The following is a 13,821-nucleotide window of genomic DNA, read 5'->3' as shown; positions in this document are numbered from 1 at the left end:
GTGCTGCTTCAGTAGTGTTTCACGCACTTTCTTTCTGAGCTCATCTCCCAGTGGTGAGTATAACTCCTGGTGGTCTAAGACCATGTCTAAAATAGACAAACGCAAGCTGATGCATTCAGTTTCTTACACTTAAATCTTGAGCAACTGATTAAAAAACCCATATTTATACATTGAAAATAGTTACAAATTTTCCCAAAAAGAAAAATTTCTTGAAAACAAAATTCAAGTTATTACCTGCAATCTCTTCAATGGTACTTGCCCTCATATCGAGCAGCACAGTGCTGTTGATAATGCAGCAGCGCAGCTCAAACAAACTGTGAAGAGACAGCGTTGCTACGTAGGGCTTGCTCCATCGTTCCCCTCCATCCTCAACATCCTCCTCAAACTTCAGCCACCTGCAACAGGAATTTGAGTTCCTGTCAGGAGAGGCCAACAGACCACAAACTGGCAGGCCATCTGTTCTAGCTGCAGTAACAACACTTATTCATTCTAGGTCCCTCTCTGCTCACGTATAAGTCATATATTTCTCTCTAAAATGTACTTTTTTAGTCTCCTTTTTTACTGCTTTTCTTCAGTGTATATCTCTTTAAATAACATGTCAGATTTACCATGTCAACAGAGATCCATAATCTTTGATACATACAGGAAAAGACATCTTAACATCAACAACCATTGCAGACATAAATGAATTTAAAAATGCACCACAATTGCAGCTATGAATTGCAGTTACTTAATTTAGTGAACACAAAAACATCAGTGTAAGTGGATATTTTTAATCAGAGCTTTCAGCGAGGACCTTGTAGATAATGTGTCCATGTTGACAGTACCTGGCACTTTCCCTCCACTCCGAATCCTCTCCTTCCCTCACACAGATCTCATCCATCTCCGTGAAGAGATCATGAGGAATGTGCTCCTCATCATCATCTTCTGCACCCAGCAAGAACTGCACTCTCTGGGATGGAGTATCTAGAAATGCAGTGGATTCAAATAATTGGTACAAACTGAGATTAACTGTACCCAAGATCCTATGGTTATTACAAAGTAATAAACGAGAGCAGAACTAGCTGCTTTAAAACAATAATGTCTGTACCATAAATCGGAGACTCTCTACCCTCCACCAAGGTGCGGACTCGCTCCTTGCTTCGCCTCCTGCTGTACTTGTTTCCATGATGGCGGTGCCGGCGATGGCTGCGGTGTCTGGTACTGCCCAAAGGGACGTGGACCCCAATGTAGAGAGTCCTGTGACCTGGGGACAAACAGGATTAAAGACAATAAAATACACTCACTCTGCCTGGGTTAAATGCTACTTCTGTGTGTTAATCCATTCATCCTGCGTATTTTTATTTTATTCGAACACATGGCTCAGACAGATAAGATGTAATCACGTAATGGCTACTGCCGCCAGACCACACTGAGCATTAACTCGGGGTCAGCAAGGGGCAACTTCCAAGCCTGAAAAATTAAAAATGAAGCACCAAAAAGGCTAACGGGCGACTTGTGGCTTCCATCCTAAATAGTCTTGATGCATTCTCAATCATCCAGGTAAGTAAATCTCCACTTGGATGAGTGACGAAGCGAAATGTTTCTCCCACTGAAAACGTTACGTCCAGATGAAGAAAATCAACTTTTGGAGACATCCTAAATAGTTTAACTTGGCAGAATATAAGAGCATGTTTACAGTCTGATGTTTTGATCTATAATTTCCCCCATCCAAAACACCTGTATGGTGGTAGATTTTTTCTTTTTTTTATAACCTATTGTCAGGGGCCCTGCAGCTGTAAAGTCACTAAAATTCATGTTGCCGACATGTTTGTGGTGTTTGTGCTTTTTAATAGAATCATCTGACAATAATATGGACTGCTGCGTGACACGAACCAACAAATTTGTGCTTCACTTCAGGTTGCATTTGATCATTCCTTTATTTGCCATTAATTAGCAGATATCTGTAACTGTGCATGTTTGGTGTCAATATTATAAATACAGCAACAGAGTGAGTGGGAAAATTACAGTTTTTGGTGTCAGTGCATAATTCTTTTGTCTATCAGGAATATTGTGGAGCGCGTTGGGATGGGACTTAAGGTTCTAATCATAGAAATGAAGTTCTTAAAAATAATATAAGTTGATAATTATCCACAATTGTCTTCAGGGGCCCCCTGTGTCTCCCTCTGTGTGTCTGTGTTTATTTAGTTGTGTGAGTCCTTGTGTTTTGTTTCCCCTCATTGTGTTTTATTCCATCATGTTTCCCCAGCCCGTCACGTCTGTGCTTTCTCGTGTTCCCTCGCTCCCTCTTGTCTGCCTCTCCTCCACTCCCACATCATCTTTCCTGTTTTATTGTGAAGGTCCCATGTTTTCATGTTCATTCTGTTCAGTATAGCTTCCCCTGTCTCGTTATGATTATTCGTGTCAGCTGTGTTCCCCGTGTGCTCCCACGTCCCTCTTTATCTTTCTGTGTATTTATGTCAGAGTCTCCCTCAGTGCCTGGTTGTGTCCTCCCTCATAGCTGTGTGACTCTCACTGTGTTTCCTGTGTGAATTAGTATTTCCCAGTTTAGTTTTGTATTGTTGTGTATCGCCTTTTTCCTACTCCGCAAATAAAGCTGTATTTTGAGTTTAAGCCCCGTTTTGCTTTTGGGTCCTTCTCCTGCCTGCACACAGCCGGTTGACTACCAGAATATTTTTTTAAAAAAACGTTCGGTTACACTTCCCAGCACAACCAGACACACTTCCACAGATTGGACACAATCGCTACATTGGTGTAAAACTGTTATCAGCAGTGTCTGTTTGTGTTTAACAATTTTTAAAAAGAAACTGTGGTTTGAGAAGATTATTTTGCTTTGACCTTTTTGCTCAAACATTTAGTCATCAGATATTTAACAGCAGATAGTTCTTTTCATCCACAGATTGCAGAAAAAGCCACAATAATCCAGTGACACTTAAATGGAAAAGCCTTCTTTATGTGATGTATTATTAATCATCATTTCAGCCCAGTTCATCATGATCTCTTCAGGCGCCTGCAGATTTCTGTGTAACTATTATGTAATGCGCTAATGTCATACTTGGTACATAAAAACGTTACCTAACTCGACAAGCAGTTAAGTCATTAATGATACATGAACCAGAATGAATCTGTGTTCAAATTAGCTTAAACAGAGTTGTGAATATTAAAGCGAGTATACTGTATGCCTGTTACTTCTCATTTCTTCTGCTTTAGCATATATTTTTTCCAGGTGTACTGGAAAAATGTATTCCCTTTACTCCTTAATGACAGATGGGAAGGTATAGACTATTTGCTCCTCCTGTAACATGCCAGCATGCCCTGATCATAGCAGGAGGCAAATTGAGTGCTAGAACTGAATCTTGTGTCTGATTAGCTTCACCTGTTTTTAGTGGTTTCTAGTATCTGTATAACTGCAGTAAGATTTTGGTTTGCATTGAGTCGAGGCGTGGAGGGTTAAAGGTTTGGCGGCCTCAGGATCTGGTTTTGTTGACTTCAATGAGTGATGACTTCCAGCTTGCAATGGCGTGATTTGAAGCTGGGTGTGAAGCAGATGGGATGAGAATTAGCACCTGAGTCGATGTCTGAGGCAATGGTTCTCAGTTGGAAAAGGGTGGAGTGCCCATTTCAAGTTAGTCAAACAATAATGTAGACTGTACTTTGGATAAAAGCTGCAGGTTTTGCCTTTTTCACTTTCATTTTGTAAAATGCACAAATTAATTGTAACTTTGCAAAACAATAACAAAAATAAATACTAAAAATTATTTAAATGGCATTAATTATATAACTGAGAATACTTTAAGAAGAAATGTTAGGCTGTCGTTATTATTATTTTGTTTATATATTTGTTACTTACAGTTAATTATCAGGGAACACAGGGAGCATGAGGTAGTATGAGAGTCTTCTAAATCAGTTAAATGTATTTCTATAACTTTCTGACTTTGTGTTATATGTTTTCTTGCAGTTACCTAGTAATGAGGTAATACCTGGTGATACTGGGCCCTCTGTGAATTTGTGATGCCTCACTGTTGATTCATGTCGGCTTTCTTTTTTATCTTTTAAATGCTAAATGCTAACCAAGCCTGAGTGGTAGCAGGTTATATAATCAGATTTCAAACTAGACAGGATTATATAATCAGATTATTTTTAAGTAATAATAAGCCCTTCTTAGATTTGAGAGGGAAAAATGTGCATCAAAATTATAACTACACTGTCAAAAATTATTCAGTTACATGTTCATTATGGAAACAATTTGCCAGGTTGCCAATTTTCTTAGTTAAACAAAGGAAGAAGAAACAAGGGTTACATTAAAATGATAATAATAATAATAATAATAATAATAATAATAATAATAATAATAATAATAATAACAATAACAATAATAATAATAATAATAATAATAATAATAATAATAATAATAATAATAATATTAATAATGACAATTTTAAAAAAACAAACAATAAAACTGTAACAAATTGATGGAACAGCTTTTTTGGTTGGTGGATTTGTAATACTCTAGTACGTAAAATGCGTATTAATTCCACTGATGAATATTGATGCCTATAAATATTGTGACCTGGTCCATTTTAGTATAGGGCGCAATATATTTCATTATTTATTTTGCGATAAAATTACAACAGTACATTTCAAAGTAATCCAATGATTGTACTGTACAGTACATGTACAGTACTGCCTACAGCTACACCTCTTTTCTTTATAGTTTGCTGTGAAAATATAAAGAAATACAGTGACTTATTGTACCATGTAACCATAAATGGACAGTATATAAGACATAAACAGAATTTTTTTTCTAACAAGCTTGAAGTTCAATCATTTTACAGCCACCTTTGTTGTATTTTATTTAAATAGTCTTCAGGAATAGTTCTTCAAGCTACCTGTAGGTCAAATGTATTTATATAGCACATTTAATTTTTTTTTAAAGTTGGTGAAATCCAATTTAAATAAAAGATAATAAATTAAAATAATAATAAGATTTACATGTGGGTGCCAGTTTAGTTCAGTGGGTGCGCAGGTTGCATGCTATATGTCCGGAGTGCAGCCGCAGGGAGTCATGTCCGACCCATGGCCCTTCGTGGTGTGCCTTTCCCCAGAGTCCTGTCTATTTTCACTGCTACACTATCCAATAAAGGCACAAATGTTAAATAAAATAATAAATAAAAAAGATTTAAATATGTCTAAGCAGTGCAGATGTGTAGTGTAGTGGTAGATTATTTCATAGATGTAGTGCTGTGCTGCAAAAGCTTGATCACCTCTCTGTTTTAATCTAGTTTTAAGCTTAAGAGCAACTGGTTAGATCACCTCAGAACTCTTACAGGTGTTTAAGTGTGAAGTATTTCAACCGACATTTCAAAGCTTTTCTTTCAATGTTGATTGCCATTGGTTCTGTTCTCTGTCAAGATGATCCTACACTGCTTCAGCAATATTGAGGTTCAGGCTCTGGGGAGGCCAATCCATGACTAATGGTGTTCCACTGTGTTTTTCAGTCCAGGTATGCTTTTACTGTACTGGCAGTGCGTTTGCCATCATTTTCATGCTGTTAATCAGATGCTTTCCTGATGGTGCTGCATGGTGGATCAAAGTCTGACGGCACTTTTCCGCATTTATAATTTCAGTATTTTTAACAAGATCCCCAACTCAACTGGCTGAAAATGCTCTAAACTTTGAGAGTACCTTCAACACGTTTTACAGATGCCGATTATGACCTCCCCTGCACATACTAATGGGGCGATCGTGGCTCAAGAGTTGGGAGTTCGCCTTGTAATCGGAAGGTTGCCGGTTTGAGCCCCGGCTTGGACATTCTAGCTCATTGTGTCCTTGGGCAAGACACTTCACCCGTTGCCTACTGGTGGTGGTCAGAGGGCCTGGTGGCGCCAGTGTCCAGCAGCCTCGCCTCTGTCAGTGCGCCCCAGGGTGGCTGTGGCTACAATGTAGCTTGCCATCACCAGTGTGTGAATGGGTGGATGACTGGATGTGTAAAGCGCTTTGGGGTCCTTAGGGACTAGTAAAGCGCTATACAAATACAACCCATTTTCCCATTTACCATGATTTGAACCAAAAATTCAGATTCACAAGACCTGTTACACTGATTTTAAGACCAATTCTTGTGTAATTTAACCAATTCTTGTGTAATTTAACCAATTCTTGTGTAATTTAACAGCCTGTTTCTCTTCCTTAAGAATGAATTCTTGACAGCTACCCTTCCAGTGAGACCACTTCTGAACATTAAATGGACCAACTGAAAGGCCAGATCAGTCTCTAAGGTCTGTTGTCAGTCTTTGCTGGATTTTTTGGTCATGATTCTCAGATACGGCTCTAGATCATTTTTAGGCTTCCCCCTGTTGTCTTCCATTTCTCCAGTTTATTCAGATTTTTTAAAGAAACACTGCACACTATCCCAAGATATGCCAAGTTTTTTTTATGTTTTATAGCTTTTCTAGCGTTTGGGGAATCATCTTCCTGGTGCACAAAAACACTATTTTATATGTCAAACTTTGTTATCTTAATCAAAACTAAAAAGTTTTGATTAAAACTCAACGTTCGTCACATAAAGATTCAGCTATAGATTCAGCTAAAGAAATTTAAACAACTGATTTGTTTTTGTGACAGGCTGTAGTAACAAAATGCCTAAAGATACTATTTCAAACTGGTTCTTTGTCTATTATGTGTAGACACAACATTGGTTCACCCCCAGAGTTAAGTACCTATTTTACTTAGGTTCCTTTTTTTAATGTTTCTGAAAACTGTCAGGCATAAGCACTGAAAATAAGTGTAAATGCAGTAAATGTTGTATCTCCTTGTGGAAGTATAAAACAGCAATCACGGAGAGCGAGACAGTAGAGGAGAGAAAGAGATAGAGATAGAGAGAGTCTGTGTTTGTACTCGAGTCAGCCCACTCAGTTCACTGCAGAACAACACAGGGTTGCATATATATACAGTGTGCTCTAGAATGACTGTTGAAGCTATTCCTAGATGCTACATATATGAAGAACACAAGTAATTAATTAAGCTATTCTGTTATGAATATTGTTGTTCTGAAGCACTTTACAGTAACATCAAACTGTTTTTCAGTTCAGTTTATTTTTGATTTTATATTCCACTTTGGTTTCATAGAAATGTATATTTAAAGAAATAGGGTAATTTTTTTTACTATTATTTATATATTGAAAAAATACTTCTACATTAAGTATTTATGTGCTGTTTTAACATAAAACACAAATAAAAGAGAATACCCCTGTTTACTTATATATATATATATATATATATATATATATATATATATATATATATATATATATATGTATATATATATATATACATATGTCGAAAATAACTGTGATAATGTGCAAAACAAAATAGATTTTTAAGCTCCAACCTGCTAATTGTAATTTACTTTCACAGAATAGAGACTCTGTAACATTTTGATCATCTGTTTCTGTAGATGTAGACGGTGCTTGCTCCTGGCCTTTAGTGGCCCTGAGATCCCACATTTTTTGTCTTTGTTTCGATTGTCCGTGTTTTTGGGCAATTATGAAATTTCTGATGCAAACTCAGCTCACCCACAGTTTCTGCCTCCCACTCTGCTCTTATCTTTTAACTGTAAAAAAGCTGTCAAGAGGAAAGCAGCAGTTGGGAGGACAGAGTAGGCGGTCTCAGCTGCAGAAGCCTTTTCACTCTTTGACACTTTTAGTATTTCCCAGCACATTGTGTCCATCCACGTACCTTCAAGATCTTCTTGCTCAAAGTTGGTTCTCTGCTCGGACCGCGTTCCTCCTCTGTCCACCACCGCTTCATCGTCATTTCTCTGTTAGACACGCAAATGCATGCACAAATACAAATTCAGCATTATGAACATCATTCTAAAGCACACTCATACAGTATTACACCAACAACTGGAAGAAACATCATCCTGCAATATACCAGCGTATCCCGACTCAACATAGCATGAAATAAAATGTTTGTTGACTTGTGCTCCCTTGCAGAACATTATGAACAAACACATTATCCAACTGAACAGTGCAGCTGCCATGGAAACTAATTGCACTTTTTATCTTGGAAAGGAAAGAGTATGATCTTAGTCCAAACAGAAAGCTTTTCACAATGCGAACAATAATTTACCCACCCACAAAGAAAGTTTTACTTCTGTTCAAGATGTCTCCTTTGTGGTGACTTGGAACTGAGTTCAAAGGTAGAATCACTGTTTGATTTAATTTGATCAAGTAAGCATTCCTCCTAACTGGTTGTTTATGTTAACTAAGCACATTACAGTTCATAGTTTATCTGTTGTTCAATGTCTTATAACAATACGTCACACATTCCAAATAAATTACCCTCTCTTTGTTAAGATATTATATTTGTTTGTTTTTTTATTGCAGCAAGAACACTTTTATGCCTAGATACAAATTTAAACCCCGAGTCCTGCAATAACAATTACAAATGAGGAGGTTAGGTAACTTAAGGACTGCTCAAAAATTAAATTATGCTCGATTACACTTTCAGTCTTATACCTTACTAAAGTAGCTTTACATAGTTCCCTGTTGACCCTTAGTTCATCCTCTGCCTGAATCAAGCTACACTCTCCCTCACCTTTCCCTTCAATCTGGCTTTTCTTGTAATTGGCTGCCACTTGAAAATTTAAGGCTTGAACAGCAGATGGGTAGGGATGTTTCTGCCATAGCTGAGTGCTTCAGATGACTGTTTTAGAAATATTGCCTCTTCCTGACATCATACAGAGTTAAAAGTAGACAGAAAATGCTGCAACTGAGCATTTAGAGCAGTCTGAAACCCAAGAATTTACCTCACTGTGACTACTTGAATATCCATTATTATTTCAAACTTTTAATATGAGCAAAAACCTTAGCAACAATTTAAATATTAAAATTATGAAAGAAAACACAAAATAGCATAATAAGACCCTTTCAAGACTGAGCATTTCCTACATCCTCCTGTCTTATAACCTGCAGGTTTAAAACCATTCATACTGGACATGGATTTAGATGATTAGATTCAGATCTCAGAGAAAACCGGCAGCCTGTGGTGTGAAAGCTTATGTAATACTTGTGAAAGATAATGGAAGTGAGGAGGTGGTAAAAGGGATTCAGAAAACCTTCAAAAATCATTATTTGTCATTTGAGAACAGATAGAAACCCAGTGCTTTTACCTTTTCTTTAAAAAATATTATTTGAATTTGGATTTATAAAAAAATTCAAAGCTCTGAAAGATTACAGATGAACTCTGACTAAGAACACCAACAGCGTGAGCACTTACAGCTGAACTCTGTGTGCTCATCTGATGGATGCATAACCACGGTACAACATAAACAAGGCACAGGACAGAAAGGACAAGTTTGCTGTAGAGTGGGCTGAGGTCACTGACTACAACAAAACACAAAGCCCGCTCACTCCAGCTTCATGGTGGGTGGAGAGATAAAACGGTATTTCGGTCCCTGTGCTTCATGCAGATTTGTACAGGAAGTTGGCAGTACACATATTTCCTGACATGTGTCAATGTGCCAAATAAACTAAATACATGCACAAATCTGTGAAGTATTGTAAGGAATCTTAAAAAAATGAATTTTGCAATTAAAAGAATAGGTATCTTAACAAAATACCAGAATCAATAGAGCCATGTAACAGGTAACAGAAGTCTATAACACCCTAAAAACTCAATAATTATTGTGTTTATAAGCATAAAGGCCAAAGTTTAGCACAAAGGTTTTTTGCAGGTTATTCATTCAATGGGCTTAGACACATTAAACTAAATTTTAAATAGACAGATTTCTTTAAAGCAATTTTTTTGATTGAAACACTTAAAAAAGAATATATTTATACATAAAATAATGAGGAATGCCACAATTTCACTGCCATTCATGGATCTGGCAAATCTGTGACCTCTCTAAATGAAGCTGATATTTAAATATGCTGACTTATCAGAACTGGGCACTTTGCTTCATTGGTGTTTCTTAGTCCTGTCACAGTATTTACCACAATATTGAAACTCCTTTACATGCTTTGAATCTCTTGATTAAAAAAAAAACACCAATATTAACACAGTCAATATTTTTGTCTTGAAAGCTTAATACCAGCTTTTCCGTGAGCCATCTTAACCTCCAGTAGACCGTCAGAGCATTATGATAATGAAGGGCACTGCTGTTTACAGCTGCAGTGCCACATGGGCATGCCAAGCCACGAGGCTGATGCTGTTAATCTGTCTACAAATGCACAGCTACGGATCAACATCCTGCTCAGATTAAAAGCCAGCATTTATTACTAAAACACCAGCCACATTAGTCTGTGAGATGGTATTAATGTGCTTCATGTTAATGATAAATGGCAATATATGTTATTCATTGTAGGAATATTGTGTACACTGAAGCAGTGCACTATGGTGTGTCTATAACCTCTATTTTGTGTGGTTTGTATGGGTTTCTGACTAAAAAGCTGCTAAACTATAAACACAAAAACCACTGATATACTGTTGTCACCTTTTAAGGAAGCTGGACTCACATGAGAAAAAGATCTGATCAATAAATACTGTGTCAGTGTGACAATCTGAAGTTTTAAAGGTGGCTATTTGAGCTTGCTTTGTTTCTTATGTGAAGCACCTTGTAAAATAAGGTTAAAAAGTCTTATATAACTAAAGATTATTATTCATATTATTACTATTGTTATCACTTCAATTTCAGTTATAAACAGACTGGTTCCTATAAGCACATTTTATACCTGAAGCATTTAGCACTTAAGAACAGATGCAAATATTAAAAAGAACAAAAATAGTTACAATGTTGTATAGTAGTCTGATTACTTTCCAGAAACCACACCCAATGCATGCACAAAGACAGCTACTTTTAAGACTAATGATCAGCATCCACCCAGTAAAATCATGTTAAAGGCTGCTGGCACACCACACAGCTGAAGTGATACCACAGGATGTGGCACATACTTGGATCTGATCCCTACAGATGGCTGTGGCAATTTTGAATCCATCAGTGGCAGCGATATCATTAACCGCACAGGCTTTCATGTGGCACAAAATGTACTGTAATCCTTAAATGTTTCTGCTTCGAACTTCAACATCCTGTAAGAGGAAACATTAGCGCCAAATCACTTTTTAACCAGAGCTGCTACGTAAGGTGTTTTGCAGCTCTGACCCCTTATTTTGGCAGACTTTAGGTCTGCATCCATCCCCCAGCTGCAAAAAATGTTGCACTTGCCAGTTTTTAATCGGGCTTTTCCACTGATTCTGGACACACTGAAAAATCTCTTTGCTAACCAAACACTTTTTCCCCCCTGTTAAACATGCAGCAAACTTGGGTTTTCACCAGAGAGAAACTTCACATCAATAAAACAGTTCACATCATCAACATAAATGCCTGACGTCGTGAGCTGTAGCCTACCTGATTGTTGAAAAACCAAGGTGCCTCTTCGTTTTCAGACTGCATGAGCTCTCCCTTAGTGTCCTCTGCTATTTAATCAGTAGTGACTGAATGAAAGACAGTGTAGAAGCTGAGCTCCTGCTGCCCAGCTTCACACCATGTCTGATAGATGCTGATGCCCTTCTGCTGTGTCAAACAACTGTAATTTGTGATCGAGCATCTATCGACAGTGCCGCCACTCTGTCATCATGAGATTATCGCTGTGACATCATCGGTGCTGCACAGCAGATAAACCTTGGTTTATATAGTGTCTCCTGTCTGCCTTGTATGTATATAAAGTAAAACCACAAGGTCATTGTGTTACACTCAATCCTCTTGGAGCGTTCTGCTGATCCAAGAAAGAACCTGTTATCTTCTTTCACTTGTTACATTTACATTCTGATACAGTGATAATCAAATGCTTCAATGTAACTTTTATTGGCAAGTTCACCCTAACAGCATCCACCTAAGGTGTAAAACCCAAGGAACAACTCACCAGACTTCTTCGCCCAACTGAGGATCCAATGGGAGAACTGGCCTGAAAAGACATAAAGTTGCAAATAAAGTTTATTTAATAAAACACCAAATCAAATTTTTTAAGTTGAACATTTCCAAAAGCTCAACTCAGTCCTTAAATTCTTAAAACTCACTGAGCATGACCTGAAAGTTCTGTTCAATTCTTAACTGCTGAGTGACTTTTAAGGTGAGGTTGTGACCTTATGTTTCAAAGCCAAATCTATACTTGGCTCTAAAAGTCGTATTAGAGGAATGCAACTCCCAGCATTCAGAGAAATGGAAAAATCTGTTTTCATAATAACAGCCATCAGATAATGACAACAAATCTCCTCTAAAACAGTCGGAAGAGACCAATGAGCACGGGTCCGCCTCCCTCTGTGAAAGTCCTCTATGAGATGATTTCTCCAAATGCCATGCTCAAGCAGAATTTGAATGTGTGAAGGCTACCTGCTTTTATTAGTGCAACTTGTAGCTATGCCTGATTTTACATTAACAAGATGGAAGTAACAATATATTTACATAATATGATGATAAAAAGTCACTTCTGTCAGAATTATGATGTATTAATAGCAACACAGCTGTCACAGCAGGGATTTACCTTACATTTGCAAAATGTTATAGCATGTTACAGCATCACTGAATTAACACAGCATCATACTGAAATTTAAAGGAGTAGCAATGAAAGCCTCCCAATGTCTGTTTCAATTCAGAAATTTTACCATCATGCCTCTGGAGATGAAGTTACATTTTGGCTCACTAAAAGGATGGATTCAATAAAATATTACGAGCTGACATACTGCCATTCCTCTTGATTGGAGTGGCAGCGTGCTTTCAGTAGATCCCTGCAGGTGAACCACAGCTGCTCAAAACTCCGCAGTTAACTTAATTATTTAACCATCTGAGAGCCAAACGTTTTGAATCTGCTTCCCGATTTCTTTTTTTTTCTGCCTCTTTTAGCAACATCTTTTTTTTTTTACCAGTACTCCACGCAGTACACGCACTAAACTTGACACTAGTCCTGAAATATTAATGTACATTAGTAAATATTTGTCCCAAGACATCAGTTTCTGTTTACCGATGGCAGCAGCGGCTCTATCTGAGCACCCTGATCCGCGGTATCCATGTTCCTCTCTCAGCAGAGCAGCGTATCAGAGAGACGGAGCAGAGACCTCCGGTGCGTGTAATCCTGTCAGGTGCAGCGGTAACTGAGCTACTATCACATGTTTATATCATCGCCGCTCTGCAGCTCGCTGATGATTAGCGCTTCTCTGATGCGCTGCCTGTTCATACAAACCACGCGCATCTCTGCCAGCTGACGCGGACACGTCACTCTTAATATGTTTTGTCTTTTTTTTTTTCAGGCACAGAGGAAAGACACCAATTATCAGGAGGTATAAAACTGTTTCCCTCCAGTTTGTTTCCAGTTTATGTCCCCAATTATCAGGCTGCGTATTCTTGTTTCAGTGTGGCTTCCAGTACTTTATGGATAAATACGAATAGCTTCATTTTTAGGCTACAGCAGAACTCTGAGCTCTGTCTGGCCCCCTCCCCCCATGCGCTACACAATATCTTACTTAAGACCAAAAAACAGGCATGAGACTGATTTAGGCCTACACATTGAAACTACCCAGATAGCAAGGAAACATTGAAACAATGTTGAGTCAATATCAGGCGACGTCATTGAAGCAACGTTGAAGTGTGACGTTGACCCAACGTCACTCTTGCACCCATTTTTAACGTTGAAACAACGTCAGGTTGTTTCAGGATTTAAATATTTAAAATAACGTTGATAATAATTTATATTTAACATTTTGTGAGTTACTTTTACTTCTCGCCGGAGAGATCGTTGTACAAGCAGTCGTGTCTTCTGGGGGATCCTG

The 13,821-nt window shown here is 37.9% G+C and overlaps 1 protein-coding gene across 2 annotated transcripts in view; it reads right to left on the bottom strand.

The window, feature by feature from the left end:
• slc4a10b (solute carrier family 4 member 10b) overlaps nucleotides 1-13,238 on the bottom strand; it is a 29,281-nt gene extending 16,043 nt beyond the window's left edge. The window contains exons 1-7 of one of the 2 annotated variants that reach the window (XM_063498720.1): nucleotides 13,017-13,238; nucleotides 11,922-11,963; nucleotides 7,735-7,816; nucleotides 1,091-1,246; nucleotides 828-966; nucleotides 235-395; nucleotides 1-86 (exon numbers count right to left, since the gene is read on the bottom strand). The exon at nucleotides 1-86 is cut by the window's left edge and continues 100 nt beyond it. In XM_063498720.1, coding sequence (XP_063354790.1) covers nucleotides 1-86; nucleotides 235-395; nucleotides 828-966; nucleotides 1,091-1,246; nucleotides 7,735-7,816; nucleotides 11,922-11,963; nucleotides 13,017-13,064 — 714 coding nt within the window. In that variant the 5' untranslated portion in view covers nucleotides 13,065-13,238. Of the gene's footprint in view, nucleotides 87-234; nucleotides 396-827; nucleotides 967-1,090; nucleotides 1,247-7,734; nucleotides 7,817-11,407; nucleotides 11,598-11,921; nucleotides 11,964-13,016 lie in introns of those variants that run through there. The other variant, XM_063498721.1, reaches the window with a different exon arrangement.
• Nucleotides 13,239-13,821: the final 583 nt, after the last annotated feature.

The sequence above is a fragment of the Pelmatolapia mariae genome, linkage group LG16_19 (assembly GCF_036321145.2).
Source record: "Pelmatolapia mariae isolate MD_Pm_ZW linkage group LG16_19, Pm_UMD_F_2, whole genome shotgun sequence".
In the NCBI taxonomy this organism is placed as follows: domain Eukaryota; kingdom Metazoa; phylum Chordata; class Actinopteri; order Cichliformes; family Cichlidae; genus Pelmatolapia; species Pelmatolapia mariae.
This window is presented reverse-complemented; position numbering and strand designations above follow the sequence as displayed.